This window comes from Rhipicephalus microplus, chromosome 2, assembly GCF_043290135.1.
Source record: "Rhipicephalus microplus isolate Deutch F79 chromosome 2, USDA_Rmic, whole genome shotgun sequence".
NCBI lineage: Eukaryota > Metazoa > Arthropoda > Arachnida > Ixodida > Ixodidae > Rhipicephalus > Rhipicephalus microplus.
The window spans coordinates 225931416-225950684 of NC_134701.1; the positions used below are offsets into that span (position 1 = coordinate 225931416).

Sequence of the window (19269 nt, forward strand, 5' to 3'; positions counted from 1 at the left end):
AGCGTTGGAGAGACCGTGTCTCCCTGCCTTACACCCTTCTTTATTAGGATTCTGTCGCTTTCCTTATGGAGAACTATGGTGGCTGTGGATCCACTGTGAATTTCTTTCAGTATGTTTATGTAGGGTTCCTTGATGCCCTGATTTTCTAGTGCCTGCATTACTGCTGATGTTTCGAATGAGTCAAGTGTCTTCTTGTAATCTATGAAAGCTATGTATAAGGGTTGGTTGTATTCCATGAATTTCTCTATTACCTGACTTATAGCATAAATATGGTCTATTGTGAAATAGTCTGTACGAAATTATCCTTGGTCTTTTAATTTATTGAACTCTAATGTCACCTTAATTTTGTTAGCTATTATTTTTGTAAATTTTTTATAGAGAACCGACAGTAAGCTGATACGTCTGTAATTCTTCAAGTCCTTGACGTCTCCTTTTTTATGGATTAAAATGATGTCGGAGTACTCTTAAGATTCTGGTACCTTTCCCGTCAAGAGACACTTCGTATATAAGATGGCTAGTTTTTATAACACAATTTCTCCGTCATTTTTCAGCAGGCCTGTTGTTACCTTATCCTCATCAGCAGGTTTTCTTCTTTGCATTCCTTTAAAAGCTTTCCTTACTTCTGCTTTCGTTACTGGTAGGATGTCGAATTCCTATGGGCTATTATGACTTCTTAGGATATCATCCTGGTTGTTTCAGCTTCTGTACAGCTCTCTGTGGAGCTCCTCCGCCACCTGAACTATTCTATCCATACTGGTTATGACATTGTTTTTCTTGTTTTTTTGCACATACAACCGATTTTCACCTATGCACAAGTTTGGCTTCAGAGCTTTTAGGCTTCTGTTGCTTTTTACAGCCGGCTCAATTTACTCCATGTTATACCTTGTGAAGTCGGCTATTGTACGCGTATTCATTAACTTCAAAAGCTCCACTAGCGTTATATTGTCGGTTGCATTTGAGGCTCACATAATTTGTTGTTTCTTAATGAGATTTTTCGTCTCCTGAGATTGTTTGCCAGTGTCCTGTCTAGTGACTGTACCTCTGACTTCCATTGCACGCTTTTTGAGTGTGCAATGGAAGTTATCTCTATTTAGCATTGACAGTTTTTTAGCGATAGTAGCATTTCTTTGCAAGCACTTTCAGTTTGGGTCACTAAAAAAAATGGGAACCACGTTTCTTGAAGTCTAACAAAGGAGGGTTTAGCAATGAGCAAAAGGCCTTACTTAAATATATAGTGCTATTGCATGAATAATTTTAAGTTGCTAGTTGGAGTGGAGGTGTACCGATTGCTGCATTCTCTTTTCTCCATTCATGCTTACTAGTTATGTGTTGCCACCAATGCCACTCGGCCCCATTGGAAAGGAACCAGTGGCACTACCTTGTTCAAATAAAAGAGATATCAATATGCATTAGGTAAAAAATGGCACTTCCATTACGATTAACGCTGCTACGCTTGTGAAAACAACTTCAATTATTAGAAATTTGGTGCTACGACAGATCCAACCATTCATTCCAGTTTTTTTCTTGTACACCCTTCTACTTATTGACTCGGCTTTGTATTATGTGGGTAGGTTTTCACTGATCAATAGTATTTGCAGTGAGCAAAACAACTTTTTGCGAGTGCCGCACGCTTGTATTTGTCATTTTATGAAACTGTCGCTATAAATTTTTATTTTATGCCTTATTTACAATATTTTTATTTACGATGTCTTCTTACTCACTCATTTTTTTGTAGGAGTTGTCTTTTGGAGAATTTCTGCTAAAAAGTTTTCATGCTGGCAAGAATATTGTAAGTGTAACGTTGGAAGCAGACTCAGTAATACAGGACTGCAATACCAGGTCACCATCTACTATTGCTAACTTAAAGGGTTCTAGAAGCATTCGGGTTGTAGGCTTTCCCCATGCACACACCCATGGTCTTTAGACATGTGTTTTTGGGGGGTGGGGGGTTAAATGAAATGCTAGCTTGCATGCCTCTGTGAAACCGATCAAAGCTGATGCCTTTGCAAATGTTCCAAGCTCCCATCATGCCCCTTATTCATTTGCCCCCCACAAAGCCTTTGCCCATAAGCTAGTGTGTCCCATTTGTATTTTGCATGGGTGGCAAAAAAATTGACAAACATGTTGACATTTGCACAGTGATGAAAGATCATTGAACAAGCAATCTTGCTTGAGCCAACATTCCGATGAGTGGACTTGTCTTCGTCAAGACAGCGACTGCCTTCAAAATGAAAACTTTCCATCTTCCCCTCAACTTCTGTCTTGTTTAAAATATGTGAATGTTTCACATTTGCACATTGTGCTGCTGCTCCGGAATGAGACCATGGACTGTGTAGGATCTGTTCTGCTATGCTTCAGCAACTAATGGACCAGGTGTGCATGTGTTGCCACTTTGTATGTTGTACATTTTCCAGAAGACCAAACAGCCACTGTTGGCATCTTGAAGTAAATATTGAAGACAACTGCTGTTCCTCTGACAGTTTATTGCTTGAATAACTAAAGGAGCTCACTGAAGCGACAACGTGAGCTGGAAAGTTTTGAAAGAACATGTAACTGTTGGTAGCATGAGCAAATATCAGTAACACCAGATAAGGTGGTGGAGATGATGAGAAGAGTGGCTAAATGCGGCATGTTACTCCAGTTTCATTGGTGAAGGAATGCAGTTATGGCTTTAACTGTGAGGGTGATGGGGAGGGTTTCGTGAGCCCGAAATTCCGTTCAAATTTTCGTTCCTCAGCTTTTTAGGTCCTACAATTATTGAAGGACTCTTGTCATACTAATATACTTACATGGCTAATTCATGACTGCCAGTTCCTAAGACTTTTTTCAAAGCTATTTCTACACAAGTTGAAAACGAATATCTGACGATTATATGTAAGCAGTGTGCACGAATCACACACAAAAACAGACCAGTATAAATATTTCGAAATGGCTGCCATTCTACACGCACCCACAACCCTACAGAAAATTCGTGAGTGTGGCCCTCGCAGCAAAGTTGTAGAGGCCCGAAAATTGCTAGCTGGTTGGATCGAATCGTGTAGTGGTGGTCGACCTTGTGGTGGTTGCATTAGAACAGGAGTATTTTAGCGTTGCTGAATTCTAGGTCTAAAAAAAGGCACTGGACAAACGGGTGCTAGTTTATTCCTTGTTGCCCTCGTCTGCACCAGCGCTAAGATACTGCCTTTTCAAGATACACCAACAAGCCCACGTCGCTACAGGTTGCATTGGAAGTTCACATAGGGCGTTGCTCAGCCGGTTGGTCGCGTCCACAGGACAGCATGCTTCTGTATGAATGGAAAAAAGAAAAGAAGTTAGAGTGATGTCTTCTCGCAGTGACCTCCCTTTGATCTCTTGCTTTTCTGAATTAAATATTCGAAAAGTCAGTTCTTAGAATGCGATATCTGGGGCCTTCGGCCGCTATTACCATAAAAAAGCGTGCTTCCCTCCTCTACTCCAAAGTGTTTAGTGGAGGGGGGGGAGCAGTCACCCACCAGCTCGTGCTCACTCCGGTGGTCCCAAGACAAGGGGCCATCCGGCGTTGTAAAACAGGCTCTCTCCTCTTTGTTCGCTGGACCAGCGCACAAAACGTAGTCGTGGTTGAGGTCGCTTACTGAAGGTAGGGCATGAGCGAATATTTGGAAAGGAAAAGTGTGGTACGTCATGTACCACTAGAGGTGCCCCCCACGGGCAAATCCAGAGGTTGGGTCCAGATGTCCTCACCCCCCCCCCCCCCCCCCTTCAACCCTTAATTTTTAAATATATATCCTTAAGAAGGAGGTCCTCCATAAGTTCGACCACCACAACGGTTTTATCACGTGATTCAAGCAAAATATTTTTTCATCTCTCCCCGATTTGCGTGCTTGATCAGTGCGCGCAAGCTCAGCCACCAGGCGACTGAGCATTGCTAAGAAGCAACATTCGCGGTGGCTCAAGTGTCCGGCAGAGTTTCTCGACAGTTTTTGGCTGCGCACGTAGACGAACGCGGTGACTCGTGATTCAAGTCCCACGTCTATACGCTGCCCAAAACTTGCAAAAAGCCCCACCAACCTCTTCTACCATCGCGAAGGTAGCAAGAGACATCAAAGGCTATCGCCTTGAAAATGCCGGATGTTTGCAAAGCTTTGCGCAGTGAAGCACGGGCCTGTCGCCGCTCGCTGGGAAACCTATTTGTCTATATTCCTACATAAAGCTGGGCGGCTTTCACTGCCTCTCTTTAGTTTTCTTTTTTCTCTTCTCCCTCTTTCTTTCTTTCTTTCTTTCTTTCTTTCTTTCTTTCTTTCTTTCTTTCTTTCTTTCTTTCTTTCTTTCTTTCTTTCTTTCTTTCTTTCTTTCTTTCTTTCTTTCTTTCTTTCTTTCTGCACTTTGCGTCTTCGTTTATTTATCTGTCTTTTTCTTTCTTTCCAATCTTTCTCTCACTATACTTTTCTCGTTTGCTTTCCGTTTATTTCTAGCTTTTCCTCACCACTTTATCAATTTCTTTCTTTAAATGATACGTTTTACTCAGTGCCCATCTACTTTTCCTTCTCTTGTCTCACTTCCCTATTCTGGCCAGATGCCGTGGACTTCTAATCAATAGCCAACGATTACTCAGCTGAGAAACACTTATCAAGTAAGCGCTGCAGCTAGAAATTGGGCAAACGCCACTTATCGCCACTGGTCTATTATTAAAACAATAGGTAAATAAAATAAGCAAGTAAATAAAAACAGAAGAACGCAATATTCTGTGCCTGGCGCTTCTGGCTCACTCACATTCAGGTGAAATTCTTTAAGGAGCTGCCTTTGAAACTAATTCCGTTTGGCTATTCTATCAAATATTACTATAGGGCCGTACCGCGGGTATAGTACACTGTACCGCGGCCTCTCCATCCCCAGGTTCTTTCCCGTTCGGCTTCACACCGATTGTCCATAGACTGCTGCTCGTCACCACCGCTTCGTAGTGCGTCCACAGGAACATTTTTGCCGCTGCTCCACCCAACAAAAAGCACAGCAGGCCGCTGTGGCAGTCGCATTTCGTCTGCAGGGTTTCCTGGCGGGCACACTGAAAGACCTAAGGTCCCTAGATATATATACGGACCTCGTTGTCGGCGCCATCTAGGCCAGGTCTTCAAGCTGAAGGCAGTTCTGAACTACCTCGAGTACACTAGCCCGGACCGCGAGCTATAAAAACATGCACCGCCCACCCCCACTGCTTGTCTGCTTCGCTCTGATGCACGGATCGACGCTACTTAACGCCACAGCCTGCGCATCAGCGTCGTTGGTTGTGAGCGAAAAACCGGCGTTGTCCACCAGAAAATTCGACATAGGTTCAAATAAATAAATAAATAAATAAATAAATAAATAAAAATCTTTGGATTCATTGAGAAACGAAGCCAGGTCTTCTGCGTGGCCAGCAGGTGTTCTACCCCAGAATCACACTGGGGCGTCAAGACGTGTGAATCGCGCAACAAGTTGGCGGTTTCAAAGCGCTCCCATTACAAAGTGTTACAGCATAAATAACCATTATCATCAGCAACGAGAGCATCAACAAAGTCTGCAGCTACGCATGTGCACTTGGTTGCTTTATAGGGACGCGTAGCACCTTGCCATTTCGCAAATTGAAGAATTATGGCGCAGAGGGCACTTTGCGACAGTCCTTACAGCATGCGTACAAGGATAGTTTGAAACATGGAGTTGCCCATACCACACGAATTCTTGGCCCGGTTACAAAACGCGCGACCTAGAGCATCACCAGTTCGTCTTCATCCGAATGCGACCACCGGGATTAGGTCAGCATTGCCGAGTAGGCTATAGCCACTGTTCCACCGAAACTGACAGAAGCGAGGTTCGGATAGTGACTAAGACGGTAATGCGAACGGCGTCAAGTTACGGCATCACGTTCTACTCCTGAAGGGGAAGCTCAAGCGACCTCCAAATTTTCTTACGGTGCGTTAGGGCGCTATTCCAAAAAATGTTATGTAATTTTGAGAAATGTAATGTAGCAGATGTATCATGATAGCGGATGAAAAACATTCTTAACGAACGTGCACGACGGCTTCAATCAGTACATAGTTATTGAGGTATCAAAGAAATATGACTGAACCACTTTAATACCGCAATTGCTATTGATTTGTGATTGGAATTAATAATAAAACGACAGCAGCAGTATTCGTTTCAGTTTCATGCCGATAAGAGATAGAAGAAGACGACGCTGAGGTAACGCGTAGCCGCTGGCCAGTCTGTCAATTTAAAGCGCCACGATCTACACCGTGAATTTTGTTCCTCACTACTATAGATTTCGCCTGTGTCGGCACCGAAGTAAGCAGAGCCGAAAACCATGACCGGTAAGGAAGTAGAGGATTTCGCATTTACAATTTTGATTTCGGCATCGTTTATCGGTCACCTGTGGTTGAAAAATCGTTACTCGCGGACGTAAAAACGCAGTGGTTCTGTGAAGCACGGCTAAAAAATAATAATAGGCGTAATAACATACGTCATTATCTAGCAGGCTTCCCGGGAAAAAAAATCGCGGCAGTCAAATGCTCGGGAAAGCTGCCGTGCAAGGAAAACTGAAACTTCAGAGCATTATAAGCGTGGTTTCCTTCCTTCATACCCTGAAGTAGCTGTCTGTTTCGTGTATTAATAGGATAAATACAAAATAAATGGCTTGATCGTGTTAGACCACTGTTGTCTCGTCTACGCTTTCTTTCCGAAGGCCGTATTCAGAAAGTAACATTATTTTTCGCTATGAACAGTTCCTGCAAATCACTAATGTATCGACGCCAAGCAAGTTATCAGTCGCGTGTCACAGTGACATCGCACCTGTATCTTTGGGGGCAGTCGTGTCATTAACTCTTCAACAATGTTCTGAATTCGTGATACTATAGCCCGAAAAGTACTATATAATATACTAAGTCGTACGAGATATTGTTTCTTCGAACAAAGTGCGCACACTTCTGCAGATATAACAAAGAATAGGTTTCTTGTTGGAGCCTTACCGTTGGCGATCAAGCTGATACATGTATATCATTACGTTTCGTTTCAGAAGTCACCAACAGGATAGCGGGCAGCGCGGCAGCGATAATTTTTGTTTTCTTCGTAAGATAATGTTTTTTTTTTAATTTGACGACGCACCTACAAGCACTTGATGAACGGATTACAAACTCCAGCTCTTCTCTCTCTCTTTTCGTCTCTACAGCTGGTCCATTGCTTTATGTTGCACTACACTTTTCGTGGCGCCCTAACCTGCTTTGAAAAGTACGGTAAGCACCTCAATCATCTCAAGGTCACTCATCAAATAATCACTAATTAAAAATAAAGTGATTGTGCATTATTTTTTATGTTGATTTTGATCTTTATGCTTTCTGAGTTGTGACTTTCACGAAATCAAATATGTATTGATTGCGGCCGATAGCGTTGTAGCTCACGTGTTTTCGGTTCAGTAATATGAACAATAAATGCCAGAATGAAGCGCGGTCAGGCTACGTTTGTATTTAGTTCTCTATAAATGATAATGCGTGATATTAATGTTCGTTATAACGACACTAAGCGGTACTACGCGCTATTTACAACGAGCAGTTACTTGCATGGTTAAAACATGACTGACAAACATTCATAAATCAGCATAGTATATGTACAGGTGAGACTATATACTCTACTGAATGAGCCTTCGTCTGAGAAATGTATTAAATTCGCTGCTTTATTCCTGGCGTATAAGAAAATGCGCTCAGGGTACCTTAGAAACTACCTGTAGTGGGGTCCCTTTTTAACGACCTTGCCGGTGTTCCGTCTAGGTTTGAACAGGCGCAGCAACACGCAAGCAGCAGACGTCTATCGCGGTAAGTACATGTGTAAAAAATTATGCCCTGATAAATAGCGGAGAGTTATATTACTACAGGGGAGAGCGACTTCATTCATTGCGCTGTCAGGTCAAGTATCACAGCGGGGAGTGGTATCAAACTCCAACACAATATAAATAAAAAAATTGGCAGACCCCACGTACAGAGGGAATCGATGATGCGAAGCGCGAATGAGGAAGGTTGATAGGTCACTTCAAAATCAGCACAACGTTATACGAGACGGAGGTAAGTTATGCCGTACATGACTTCCATGTCATGATTATCATGTTCGGACGTTTCACTTACCTTCGTCATCTATTAACATCACCTGATACCGACTTTGGTATATATGAAGCTAGCGAAACATACGCGAGCGTGCTATGAGCGTAGCATGTAGTCATGTTTTTACATGACACGCATCTCATGACTACCATGTTTGTACCAGTCACATACCTTCGTCATCCATTCACGTCCCGTAATACCGAATTTCGTACATGTGAAGCTAGCGAAATGGCCGCAAGCGCATCATGAGAGTGACGTGTAGTCATGTTGTTACACGACACGCATCGCATGACTATATTGTTTGCACCAGTCACATACCTTCGTCATCCATTCACGTCCCGTCATACCAAATTTGGTATATGCAAAGCTAGCGAAACAGCTGCGAGCACATCATAAGTGTGGCACGTAGTCAAGTTGTTACATGACACACATGTCATGATTTTCACATTAGAGCCTGTCGCCATGCAGTCATGTCATACCATACCAGTTTTGCAACATGTCATGTGAATGAAACTACCGCAAAAGCAGCAAGATCATGAAATGTAAATCATGACATTCATGAGATACATGTCATAATTTTCATGTTATGACTAGTCAAATATGTTTATCATACAGTCATGTTATGCCATACTAAGTTTGGTATTGATACCATTATTCAAACGGCCAGGAGAGCTAAAGGTCGTAAGCGGCTAGATAGATAGATAGATAGATAGATAGATAGATAGATAGATAGATAGATAGATAGATAGATAGATAGATAGATAGATAGATAGATAGATAGATAGATAGATAGATAGATAGATAGATAGATAGATAGATAGATAGATAGATAGATACGCTCAAAGTCACCGAAGTACGCCAAGAAATTTTTCGCATTTAACATTATGACAGCAAGCGACAGAACAGACGCAACGTAAATTAATATGTTCCGGTTAAAGTGGCCCTGAAACGTTGAAGATCGGTAATATCTACCACGAGAGAAGGTCACATTGAGCCACTACGCTATCTAACTATACTCAAACCACTTCGGGTACAAGAGAAAATCGCGCTCAAAATGAAGTTCATTGCCGCAAATATATATATGCACGCAGGAAGGCATATTTGCAAAAGGAAAGTGTTCCGAACTCAGTGTTACGAGATTTTCTGTACAAGTGTAACTACTGTATGTAAGAATGTAAATAACGGTTGCAATGTAACGAAAGTAAAATATAACCAACAGTGTTGTTACTTGAGAACTTGATGCGATGTGAAAATTGTGCTGAAAACATCTTAGCAGGGAAACTCAAGCACGTAAAAATGCAAAACAAGTGAGAAAACACAACACCGTACTGGAAACAAGCAAACACACAAAAGAGGTACGACATCAACAATGTGCGAGAAGTACTGTAGCGGCAATTATTAGCGCTTAGACATGTATACAAGTGTACACCATCATGCATAAGAGCCAATTTGAAGCCGCCGCTGTGGTGCAGTGCTTACGCATAGCTCGGCTACCGACCTGGCTCCGGCGGTCGAAATTAAATGAAGGCGAAGTGCTAAAGGACGTGTGCTTAGGTTTTAGTGCCCATTAAAAAGACACTGAATGTCGAAATTTGTGGAGCCTTCTACCATGGCATGCCCTCATTATAATATTGTGTTTCCAGAACTCAAAACATCGAATATTACTATTAAGAAAGTCCAGACAAGGCCGGACAAGCGGGTGTTCATAATTGAACTAAAAGCTCATTCATCCGGTAACATTTTTAATATACTCCTTTTCTTCAATGACTCACGAAGAATTGTCAGCTAATAAGCGCTAAAATTGTTCAAGTTGACTTGATCCCATAAGTAAACTATATCTTGTAATATCAAAAATTAAGATGGTGTGTGAATGGATAATGTGAAAACACTTGTGTTTTTCGTATTAGTTAAACATCAAGAAGTCCCAGTCAGATAATCAAAAATTAATCAGGGGTATTAAACGCTTGCATGCCTTATAATAAAGTCGTGGTTTCGGCACGCAAAACACCGTAAATATTTTAATCAACCTGGACACTTACTTCGATAAGACATCTCTCACAGAAGCCACGCCTTTTGCTCTGCAGCCAGCATGACCTTCTATACCATTCGAGTCCTGCTCAACATCATGGACGTGTTTGCCGATGTCAACGCCCTCACCGCCCTCCTAATGGTGAGTATAAATTCACTCAATCATCTTAAAAAAAAAAAAAACAGTTTCACCGAAAGGACGAGGCAATGATTGCGATAGCAAGAACTTGGAATGTTATACAATGTAAAGCTGGCAGCCAGAAGTTTTAGATTCAGGCTCGCGTAATTGCACAAAAAAGTAGTGTACGACAATGCGGCCGCTCCAAGGAGAGAAGCGGATTTCACACTGTATTCACGTAGAGAGTGCAACACGTAAAAGAGTTTACGAGCCGCCCGCTGAAGCCTGCCGAGACAGCGCCAGCAATTGCGATACAATATTCTGCCCTTACGTTCACTCACGTGTATACAATTTATTAACTGTCCTGCTCAATGAAAGCAGTAACCACTCATTTTAAATGCGGGCAGGACTTGCGGTAGCGTACACAGTTTTGCATGACTGTAATTAAACGTCGGAGCTATCATAAAATTGTTCCTTGTCAGTCGATAACTCAAAACTATCACCATCCTAAAGGGGATGCACCACTTCGCGACATACCCTGCAGCAATTCAGCATCATCATAAACGGATATCTGCCACGGAAATGGGGTAACTCCCATTTCTCGCCACTGGTCCTCTGAAAATGAAGTTAACAGTTGGTTGAACACATGGCTGCGAAGCCATGTTTTGGGATAACACCGAGTACGTTAAACGAGGTGATAGAGGGAACGTAAGAGGCAACGACGGATGCGAGAAGGCCCGAAGCGATAGGCCTGTGCTGACGGCGACGTGCACGGAGATATATGTGATAGGCGCGAACGTTCGGTTTCCGCACGAGCTTTTGTCTCCGAAGTTCGGACAGCTGTGTCGTGTCTGTGACAGTCTGTGGTTTAACTTGAATCGATCTGCGCCGGTAATCAACGGTGAAACAATCAGCATCGCCTAGCTAAAGCGAGCAACAACCTATAGAAGCAACCGAGAAGCTTCAAGTTAAGGACAACATAAAAGCAACCAGATTTATCTCTTGGCTGCAGATGATGCAGGTTGTTTTTATAGGTTGCTTCAAAGTTTTTTTTCTAGGTTTTTCGGCTTTCTACGTTGTTGTTACCCGCGCTAAAAATAAAACGGCTCTGTCATTTAGCGCTCGATTTCGATCTCTATCACCTGTTGACTAAGCAGTCACTATACCACAACTTGACAGTTTGCGAGTGTGAATGGTAAGCTATCGAGTCTAGCACGGCCGGCTATTCGAGACAAGCTGTGTATACAAAAATTTATTCTCACTGACAGCGTACATCAATAAAATTTGAACAGAACATTTCAACAAAATAAAACAGAACACACACACAGACAGGCAAAAAATTTGTTTACATACGTACAATTAATGGTAAACAAAAGCACGAACAAAGCGTGAATATGTACATTTTGCTCGTTATGATTCACATATTTAGGTGGTATAGTGTCGTATGCGACAAACCCGACACCGACGGGCGTATACACCAGTGGTATATGCAGAAATACGTCACTATAGAATGTGCGCCTGCAACATGCATATTTGTATGGGCTGTTTATCAGTAATTGCTCTTTCGATCTTGGGCTTGTCAGTGATCAGTCACTTCTGATGCGGCATTATGATCTTTTAACGAGGTGACTTGTGGTTTCACGTTGCCACATTTCTTTCCTGCCCGGAATTGAACTCATAACCGTCGTCGTTGCTTGTAGCTGCTGAGTAAGTTGTGCTGCCATAAGCACGGGATTGAAGGTTCGATTTGCGGCTTGGAAGAGGGAAAAACATGTAAGGATGGAGCATTGCAGAGTACAATAAAAAGAAAGAAAAAAAGAAAGAAAGAAAAGGTCAGGCACGCGCATGACAAGCTTCCCCTATTTCCCCAATAGAAGTAGGACTGCTTAATTTTTTTGTTTATTTTGTGACGAAGACCTTAGTCTATGTAAAGTCTACGTAAAGTGTCGATTGTCTCAATACGTTCCATTATATGTTCCGTGTCACTTTATGAGCGCACGTAGATAAACAGCGGGTTTCATTTACTTGTCCCTGATTATGACTTTTGTATCTTCCTCTCTGCTCAGACATTCGTCTACGGCGCCATAAGAGCTCGAAGCCGGTGCGTCCTCGTTAGGTGCTGTTGCGTAAGTATAAAACATCTGGTCCAACACAAGAATGTCAAGTTGGAGAAAACATCTGCTTACACCTATAGGCATATGCATTGTTGCTGTACTCTTGTAAAGAACAAATGCACATACTAATTGATGGAAAGAGCTTAGTATGGTCTTACTGCTGAAGTACGACCCAGTGAGCATTGGAAATAAAACAAGAAAACGTGGCTGGTCCCCATATATAGATAGGTATCGGTATAACACGAAAGTGAAACGTGTCTTCACACAGGTGGTTGAGCGTTCATAGTGCATTGTTTCAGCAACAGCAACAAATTGCAAAGTCATGTTAAGAATTGCAAGCAGCTCGAAACATGCAGCACGCACTTCAAGCAGAAAGCACGCTCAAGTTAGCATACACAGGACGAGTGCGGTCTAACAACTTTCACAGCTCAACACTTAAAGCACACTCTTCAAACAGTCTGACAGACGCATGAAACAAGCGCACAAGTATACAAAGGACAAGCTCGAACAACTGTCACAATTCTTCCTGCGTCGTATGTCAGCAGCGTGCTTCTTTCGTAAACGCGGCCGCAGCAGCGAGCGAAGTGACCTTCGTCCGCCCTCCAATTACGAGTCTGATTAGCGCGTGCGCACACGAGAGACCACGCTCCGTCGAGACGGTGCTTCATGAAGGCGAAGACCTTCAGAGCGCGCCCAACTCTACCCAACGCTAAAGCCCAACGCAAGCCCGTCACGCCAACACGCCACTGATAACGAAAAAACGCTAAAGTTCCTAAGCTATGAGAACCACCAAACGGTGTATGGTGTATACACTCCGGACAACATAGGTTTTGTGGCGTAGTGGTTAGCACCGAGCGCTGCGAATCGAGAGGTTGCTGGTTTGATACCACGCGACAGATGCTTGCCTTCTCGTTTCTTTCTTTGCAATCTGTTTGTATTTTACAACATCATATCTGTGATAGAGATACGTCACTGGAGCCGGGGTGAACCTCGGCATAAAACTCTTTTGTGTTAAAAAAAGACAACTAAATCTAGCTAGACTACTGTGAAAGCTGAGGAAGTGCATAGCAAGGTCCCGTAGTGATTCACGTTCGTAGAGTTCCGACTGCTCCGCGTTTACCAAACTGTCGATGACGTTAGCGCGTGAGGTAAACATGTAGGGTTTCCCTGGTACGAGTAGAATTTTGTTAGGCAGACTTGCAAACTCACTGTGCAACATGCGCACTGCCTTTTGATGCGCTTTATTAAGCTCCCGCTTGTTACTGTAGCTGATATACGTGCCGTGTGCCACGAGTTCCTCCAGGTTGTTTGCCCCTTCATGTGTGATGACCAAGCACCGGCGAAAGGTGAACGGAGCAGTCGTGCGCTCTGCCTGGAGGTGGCGCCCTCTCTGTCACGGTGCACGAGTCAACTGCATGTGTCTGAATAATTTTTAGATTTAACTATTGCGATTACTTCTTGGTTATTACTGTTAATTATCTTACTTTAGACACAGTTCGTTTACTTCAACCTGGTTTTGAGCATTGCTAGCCATGGTTTCCGCTTGTATTGAACGTGAGATTGACAACGTCACGAGATCTATTCAGGCCCCTAAAGTACTATACACACTTAATCTGATAGGTGTAAAAAAAAGGGTGGAGTCTTGAGTGTAGGTCAGTGAGCAAACCTAATTTTAGAACGTCTTAGTGGAAATGAAGGAGGCGAAAAGGGCGTGAGCAGAGCATGTAGTGAGAAAACGCATGGTTATTAGTAGTACCAGAATAGATTCTAAGGGAAGGTAAGCGTGCGAGGGGAAGGCAGGAAATTCGATGGGCAGATGAGATTTGAAAGTTTGCGGGCATAGCAATGCGCATAACGTCATTACAGAAAGCTCTGATAGACTACTGATGCGTTTAGTGACGTGATGTTAAACTAGCATTTTGAATGCTGACCAGAAATGCTATTAACAGATGTACAAAAGTATTAGGTGCCTTATTATGTTCAATGTGCAAACCAACGACCTGTTCAAACTGTAATGTATAAGTTTGATTTTTCTTCTTCAACGTGTTCAGAATCTGTGTACAAGTCATACGTTTTTTTTAAAAAGAATCTGCATCACAAGTTAAAATGTCGTTCGTTGTATAACTTTATCGCCTGCCTGTAATTTGTGTATGTTGTAATTGTGTAGAACCATACTAGCATTCTGCTAAGGATCCTGATGTTGCTAACATGTTTTCCTTTCACTGTATCTTCAAAGTTATATATGGCAAGTAAGGGCTCACCAAAGAGAGTAACAAGCACTTTATTTTTGTTGCCTCACAGTTACACGTGTGCGTAAATGATGTTGCAACGTTTTACACCCCTGATAATTATGACACAGCCTTTTCCCTGTAGAAGAAGCTAAATCCAAAAAACCTTCGGTTTCCAACCCAAAACAAGGGGAAAATAAGCGAACAGGGGTTGTGTGCGAATGTGAAATTCTTTAGAAGAATGTAGATTTTTTTTTTAAAAGGAAAACACGTGCACCCCGCTTGCAGGACGTGCGTGACTCGATGGCCATGTACCTCGGGGGTTCGGTCGTGTTGACGATCCTCTCCTGCCTCTGCCGCAAGGTGGAGATATTCGTGCTCACCATGACTCCCTACGACCCGATCGAGTGCTGCGGGGTGAGGGAACGCGTATACGTCGCAAGCAGTGCAATACACCAGTTTTAAGTCAAGAACCCAACTTTACGTTGGAGAGACGCTGAAGTATATAGGGCTTCGGCAAATTCGACCGCCTGGTGTTCTTTAATTCTTCACCTGGGCAAGTTTAATTAACCGACTTTCTATATAGGAAACGAAGGTGGACAAAAATTTCAATTGAAAAGTTGCAGGTTGCCTGGCAAAACAGTTTATAATTTTCTATCCAATGAGCGCTTTTCTATGAAATTTCTTGTTTCTGTCAAATTTTTATATAATTATCAAAATCTATGTATTATCAATTTATATATTGTCAATTTTTATAATTATCAATTTATATTTATCAATTTCTATTTATCTATCAATTTATATCTAATATATATCCAATGAGTATCAAATTAGTGCAATGAGTAAATGCAAAAAAAGAAACCCGTGACATGTTCGTTTGTGCGCTGTGGTTACAGTGTTAAAAAATCAATTCGTATCCGACACTTCGAATATTCGCGCAACCCTCGTATTGCTACACTTAAAAAGGGATACACCATAGAATACGATCACGCAGCAAGATCGGAGTGTCTTTGTTTCAAGCCGTAGAACGAGGAATCAAGTTTAGCCTAATCAATGCATTACCCGCTATTTCCAACTTTTGGTTGTATATTCACTGCCGCGTGTTTTCAGTTTTATATCTATATAGGTGGTAAGAGGAACGCCTGTATCGTCTTTATTTGTTGGTATCTGTATTTTAACAGTTTCGACCTTTTCGTCTCAGATTAAAGGGTTGCTTTACCTCAGAGGGCGCTTGGACAACCCAGAATACAGCGCGAACGCGGTAAGTCCGCAAACCTTATTAGATCTTCGTTTTTTTGCCTTTTTCTTAACGACCATTTTTTCGCGTCGCTTATTCGCCGTGGCGCTGTGGAATGCGATACCCGAGCAAGCCAGAAAAGAAAAAGGAAAAAAAAAATGAGCGAACTAGAGAATAGTGTCCTCTTTTATTTTCAAATTGCGGCCATCGAGGAACCACGAATCAATCTTGGCTGAAGCAAACTGATGGGTTAATCAATACAAATTTATATGTTACAGCGGGTTAGCGCGGCTGAACGAGAACTGAGATACACGTGCGTGAGTGCGTGTTTATGTGCATGTGTATGCGTGCGTGTGTCTTCCTTCTTAGTTCTCGTTTAGTCGCACTTACACAATTTGGGACTAAGCGATGACAGCGCCACTATTTCCGTGTCACGTGCCAAAGTCGTGACTGCAGGCGTTCCGGCCATTTATACAGGTCGTTTGTGAAACAATATGTGGTACAGACAGTAGAAGGATGCAGAAAATAATGTGAATTGATTATCATTTAACTCTACGGTGCTTGGTCCAACAGAGGCTATGCTACACAAGTCCTAAGGAGGATGAGGAGGAACATGGAAGGAGGAAGAACGGGGAGGTTATATAAGTCCTATAAGTCCTAAAGTTCTAAGGCATAGAATAGGCTGCCATTTATTAACAATTAAAAAAAGAATAGTAACAGATTCGCCGCAAGGGAGAAACAATGAACGCCATAGCAACACATCGGAATGTTATATTATCAGCAAAACTCATTTAGGATCCGACCTCGCGTAACTCCACCAAACGCCGACATAAGAGAATAAGGCTGCTCCAGAGAGCGAAACGCTTTTCGTTCTCGCCATCGCTTCAGCACGATTCATTAAGACATAAGTGGTCAGAGCATACTACGTAAAAGTGTATGAGACACTTAGTGATCTCAGTCGAGTTAGCGCGCGCTACCGAGCCTTTTTGACCAAACCTTGCTTTTTCTGCCCGAGCGACGCAGTCCCCCTCTCCCAACCGGCACCTGTTCACGTTAGCTTCAGTCATGCCTGTCTTTAGCCTTTCAAGCTTTCGCACACACACAGAGCATGCGACGTATGGGGGTGATTAAGATAGATTTGGATTTGATACTGAACATGACAACGATGGATAAAGATGCGCCTGAAGTGTTGAATCGCTATGACAATGAAAAAGACGTCTTTTGCGTAATTTGGCCTACAGTCGCGTGAACACCGGCTCACCACGAGGCGCATATGAACAGCTCATTCTGTTCTCACGTGATAAAAATATTAAAAAAAAATGGTGTTCGCGTGATTTAAACTGCGTGGCAAATAGCCACTCCAAGTCGTCTTGGGCGAATGCATATAAGGTACCCCGTCTAATTTCATTTGACTGCGTGGTAACTGTATGCTGTCAGAACTCTTAACAATGCACCAATTAGAGCACCCAATGAAACAGTGCCTTGTTTCAGGTATCTCGATACGTTGGTTTCTCTACCATCGACTGCCTGATGTCTGGATTCAAGGTTAGTGTCGTGTTCATTGCGCTTGCAGCACGATCGCGTGTGCCAGATGAAGGCATGCACGAATGGTCTAAATCGCTAATACAGCGCTCAATAACCTATATGCACCTTCATTACAGGGCGTATTGATGATGCGCCTCTTCGAATACTACGACGACTTGTGCCTGGTGATGGACATTAAGGCGCTGATCTACAAGCGCCAACAGGAAGCTATTGCCAGGGCCGCCATGAAAACGGGGCCGAGCCCCGGTACGCGAAAGCATCTGTCCACGGCTGCCTGACCGGCTGTATAGCGACGCCAGTGCGAGCACGTCTTCATGCGATATACGTTTTCCTGCCACGACACCTTCGCGTATATGCAGACTGTTTTTGCCTTTTATCTTCTGCAATAAATTGCCTTTCGTGTTTTTATTGACTCAACCAGTATGGTTACAGACGTTTCTTGCGTAATTAAATCCGCCTTTTTGCGCGATGGCACGGCGCAGGCGCCCTTCGCCTGACGGAAGTGTCTCCAAACGTGTCTCGATGTCGGAGGCATTCCTTATGGTGACAGCAGTTGTGCCGACCGAAATCCCGAACCCAACCAAAACGTCAGAGGGCAGCACAGGTACATGAAAAAAGAGTATTGGAAGGCTGAACGGGCTATACATTTGTCGAAACTAATGAGCATGACTTTTCAGATCATGCGCTGGACGGGGGAGTCGTCGGGCTGGTGACATCAATAATGGGAGAATTCCCGTCGCGTACGACGTCAAACCCTTTCCTCCAGACGCGTGTTGTGCATACCCGCATACCACGGGCCGTGGTATGCGGGTATATGCCACAGTTGTAGGACAGTTTATATCTATACCGATGAATGGCCAGGGCAGACATTGGTAGTTTAAATGTGAGAGCGTTTAGAAAACTGACATCGGCAGCGTTGACCCGACGAATGCAAATAATAAGTATCAAGGGCCCAGCATGAATCAAATTCAAGAAATCTGCATGACAATTAGGTGTATAGCCCTGGCTTGTGCTACTATCTTTGCATGCACAAGTGCTATGTATCAGTATACTGCTTAAGGTGTTGGTGGTGATACCCATGTTTCTGTTGGCATCGTTACAAAACCGTAAATAAATGTTCTTTGTAAAACATTTGTGACTGATAACATATGCGTCTGCGTGCAAAAAATGAAACCGCCAAGTTTAATACCAATCAGCCATGGCGGGTGTGAGCCACAGAGACCAGGCGAACAACATTACTAACGAATGTATTCTGATCCCCACTTGTGAGTTTAGCCAATCATCTGGGATCCAACCAACCATAGCGTTTCCTAATATACATTTTAGGAAACTCTATGCAACGAACCAACCGATTCCCATTACGGGTGTATGGCCGAGTGGTAAGATCATCATCAGCAGCAGAAGCCATCTACAGTCATTGCCTCGAGAGAAAAGGCGAACAAGAACAAGGTGGAGTGACCGTTCGGACGTGCAAAACTGTTACGATGGCAACACGGCCGTACGGGCCCAACAAAATGAAGAGATCGCGCAAGTTTCCGCCCCTTGAAGAAATACCCCTGATGCGAGCCCTAATGGGCACCGACAGATCCTCAAGACCAGCGTCAAGACAGTTGTCGATATCCGAGAGTGGAGGTCTCGTGCCTTCCGAGTCTCCAACATCTCCCGCATCGACCGTGTCAACCGCGTCAACCGCTTCAGCCACGTTCACCTCGTCAGCATCTTCGCCATCGTCGCCGACACCTTCAGGTAGGCCGAGGTCAGGGGATACGACACTGGCGGAGGCCGCCACTGCGTCGACGTTCGCGGAGAGACTCACGGGGATGACCGATAGGTGCTCCACGTACCCGATGACTGAATCATCATCGGAGGACGAAGACGATGAGGCCATTGGCTACTATATGCG

At 43.4% G+C, this 19269-nt stretch overlaps 1 protein-coding gene across 1 annotated transcript; it reads left to right on the forward strand.

Moving 5' to 3' along the window:
- Window positions 1-6951: 6951 nt before the first annotated feature.
- LOC119170361 (uncharacterized) lies at window positions 6952-17781 on the forward strand. The gene is made up of 8 exons (XM_075876631.1): window positions 6952-7238; window positions 7770-7814; window positions 10181-10266; window positions 12309-12368; window positions 14873-15001; window positions 15786-15845; window positions 17313-17366; window positions 17483-17781. Exons 1-8 carry the CDS (start codon window positions 7124-7126, stop codon window positions 17642-17644), a joined length of 711 nt encoding a protein of 236 aa, XP_075732746.1. The 5' UTR covers window positions 6952-7123; the 3' UTR covers window positions 17645-17781.
- The last annotated feature ends 1488 nt before the right edge of the window (window positions 17782-19269 follow it).